Below are 3430 nucleotides of genomic sequence, written 5' to 3'. Positions count from 1 at the left end.
TTTTTTGAGACAGAGCCTCAAGCTGTCACCCTGGGTAGAGTGCTGTGGGATCACAGCTCACAGCAACCTCCAAATCCTAGGCTCAAGCGAGTTTCCTGCCTTAGCCTCCCAACTAGCTGGGACCACAGGTACCCTCCACAACGCCCGGCTATTTTTCAGTTGCAGCCGTAATTGTTGTTTGGAAGGCCCCAGCTGGATTCGAACCCGACACCTTAGGTGTATGTGGCTGGTGCCTTAGCCACTTGAGCCACAGGCACTGAACCCAATCTATGGTATTTTGTTATGGCAGCCCTGACAAAGTGATTGACTTTGCAAATCCTTTTACCCTGATTGTTGATTGAAATGCCTTTTGTCATTTTGGCCACCGTATTTGCAGGGACCACTCTTTATGAGACTGACATGAAGAAGGGTTCAAGTTAGTGGAAAATCTGGACGTAACCAGGGGCCACCATGTAATCATTACACTGGGGAGGTTGGCAGGTCTAGACCAAGCTGTATCAGCACAAGAGGCAAAATTTTAAAAAAACAATGAAAAGTAGTTTTTGACTAAGCTCTCACCTTCACTCATTCAATAAATATGTGAGTTCATTCAATAAATATGTGAGTTCTTATGTGCCAGGCATTGCCTTAGGCACTAGGAAGACAACAATGCAGGCCTGGTCTCTGCTCTTAGGGATTAAGAGTGTAATAAGTGAAACAGATACTAGTTACACAAAAGAGGTATAATATGGGTGGTTCCTGTGGCTCAAAGGAGTAGGGTGCTGGCCCCATATGCTGGAGGTAGTGGGTTCAAACCCAGCCCCGGCTAAAAAACTGCAAAAAAAAAAAAAAGGTATAATATGCAATGAAAAGTATAATGGAGTGGGGGTAAAATTTTTGGCACTTTGAGTAGGGTGTTATCTGGCTTCTCTTAGTAAATTTTAACTGCCCTACTAAATTGCATAGAGCACAACTTGTCTTTTAATTTACTTTGCTTCAATTCCTCCCAAGACCCTAGAATTTAGTGGTTGTACTCTGGGAGGTGGGTCAGAAGGCCAAGCGACACCCACAAGCTATGGCCCACAAAGTCATTTCTTCCATTCCAGAGTCCTGTACATCATTAGTATAACATACCTGACTCTGTTGCCCCCAGGGTGAATTCCTTCCCTTGGAAAATTAAAGAAGGGCCATAATTACCTTTTTACTTTGGAGTTTTTAAAGGGTAAGGCCTTACTGCATCTCACATGAGGTTCATGGGTCCTGCTGTTAACAGATTTCATCGCATGTGCCTGAACTCATGGAGGGCACTTTGGGAAGAGCAGGGATACCTGTATCTGGGAGCTTTGAGCAAAGGGGATGCAGGATCAGAAAATGAATACAGCTGGAAGTCGGGAGATGCACTGACAAATGTGCTTTTGCTATCAGTTCTCCATGTGTTTTGGGCACTTGAACCAGGCCTCCACTGTTTTTAAATGGATCAACTGGATCAACTCCCTCATATGGAAGGAGGAGACTATGTATGAAAATCCTTTAAAATGATTATAATGTATGCATTGTCAAGGCTAGGATTGATTTAGGGACAGGGTTGAGGGCTTCCTTTCTCTGAAAAAATATATCTCATCTTGCTTATGAATGCCTGAAGTTTTTTCAGCACAAGATAATATTCTATGCCACAGGCAAACCTGAGTACTTAACTTTGCTTCCAAACTGGCTCTCCCATCTGCAATCCACCAGTGATTTTTCTGCCTATTCAGTGAAGACAATACTTTTATCCTGTTATGGTCTACATATGTCTAGAGTCTTACATGAATCAGGAAGAAAAGCCTTATGACATTCATTGAGATGTCACTTTCTAGGAAGTTAACATTAGAGAAACTTACTCAGAGAAAATAACACATCAGCCTCTGATTGAAAGCACTGAGAATTTGACCGCAGAGTGGTGCTGAAATCTGACACTGGGTACGTTTTAAAGTAGCCAGCTTTACTCATCTTCAACATGTATACAAACAAAAGCAATGTGCTGGCCCGGCACAGTGGCTCATGCCTGTATTCCTAGCACCCTGAGAGGCTAAGGGTAGCAGATTGCTTGAGTATAGGAGTTTGAGACTTGCCTGAGAAGAGTAAGAACTCCCCCGTATCTACTAAAAATAGAAAAATTAGCCAGGCTCATGGTGCATGCCTGGTGGGTCTCAGCACCTGGGGAGGCTGAAGCAGGAGAAAAGCTGGAGCCCAGGAGTTTGAGATTGAGTGAACTACTGTGATACCCCTGCACTCTGCGTAGGATAATAAAGACTGTCCCAAAACCCGAAAACAATATGCTGAGGTCTGGGGGTTATGTATAACCACAAAAGAGACTAATCTCTTAGGGAACCTGATTGTAACCAGCTTGTCAAATGTCAGTCTTATACTCAAGAAGTATATTCTGTGTTAGGATTAGTATATTTTATTCTGGTGATAATTCTACCTGTTGATACTGATTTTATTTATTTATTTTGAGACAGAATCTTATTCTGTCGCCCAGGGTAGAGTGCTATGACGTCATCATAGCTCACAGCAACCTCAAATTCCTGGGCTCAAGCAATCCTCTTACCTCAGCCTTCCAAGTAGCTAGGACTATAGGTGGCAGCCACAACCTCTGGCTAATTTTTCTATTTTAAATAGAGACAAGGTTTTGCTTTTGCTTAAGCTCATCTCAAAATTCTGAACTAGGGCAGTCCATTCATCTTGGGCTCCCGGAGTGTTAGGATTATAGGTGTGAGCCACTGCACCCAGCCTGTTGATACTGGTTTTATTATAGTGAGTTTATTCAGTGGTTTGGCTGCTCTTACTATAGTGTAGGTTTCTTTTTCTTTCTTTTTTTGAGATAGAGTCTCATTTTGTCAGCCTTGGTAAAGTGCCATGGTGTCATAGCTCACAGCAACCTCAAGCTCTTGGGCTCAAGCCATTCTCTTGCCTCAACCTCCCTAGTAGCTGGGACTATAGGCACCTGCTGCAATGTTTAGCTATTTTTAGGGGTGGAGGTCTCGTTCTGGCTGGTCTCAAACCTGTAAGCTCAGGCAATCCATCTGCCTAGGTCTGCCAGAGTGCTGGGATTACAGGCATGAGTCACTGTACCCAGCCCTACAGTGTGGAGTTTATTGTTTTCCATTTAGAAAAAAATTTGCAAGAGATACTATAACTTTAAAAACCAAGGTGAAGAACCAAGGTATACATATGTTTAAAAACATTTATAGTTATTCTGATTCACAAGAAACTTGTGATGACCTCTGGGAAAACAGAGGTTGTAGGACGTTAACTTACTCTGAATCTCAGGTATTTTGTTATGCTGGATTTTTTTTTTTTTTTGAGACAGAGTTTTATTATGTCACCCTTGGCAGAGTGCCATGGCATCACAGCTCACAGCAACCTCAAACTCTTGGGCTTAAGTAATTCTCTTGCCTCAGCCTTCCAA

The 3430-nt window shown here is 42.7% G+C and overlaps 1 protein-coding gene across 1 annotated transcript in view; it reads right to left on the bottom strand.

Annotated features, from left to right (window-relative positions):
• Positions 1-805: 805 nt before the first annotated feature.
• The window catches only part of FGFR1OP2 (FGFR1 oncogene partner 2), a 37258-nt gene continuing 34633 nt past the window's right edge, over positions 806-3430 (bottom strand). The window contains exons 5-6 of the mRNA XM_023514709.1: positions 2028-2031; positions 806-813 (exon numbers count right to left, since the gene is read on the bottom strand). Coding sequence (XP_023370477.1) covers positions 806-813; positions 2028-2031 — 12 coding nt within the window. The remainder of the gene's footprint in view (positions 814-2027; positions 2032-3430) is intronic.

The sequence above is a fragment of the Otolemur garnettii genome, unplaced genomic scaffold, assembly GCF_000181295.1.
Source record: "Otolemur garnettii isolate 467f Iridium unplaced genomic scaffold, OtoGar3 scaffold00057, whole genome shotgun sequence".
Taxonomy (NCBI): domain Eukaryota; kingdom Metazoa; phylum Chordata; class Mammalia; order Primates; family Galagidae; genus Otolemur; species Otolemur garnettii.
Note: the sequence above shows the minus strand (reverse complement) of the source record. Positions and strands in the feature narration are given on the sequence as shown.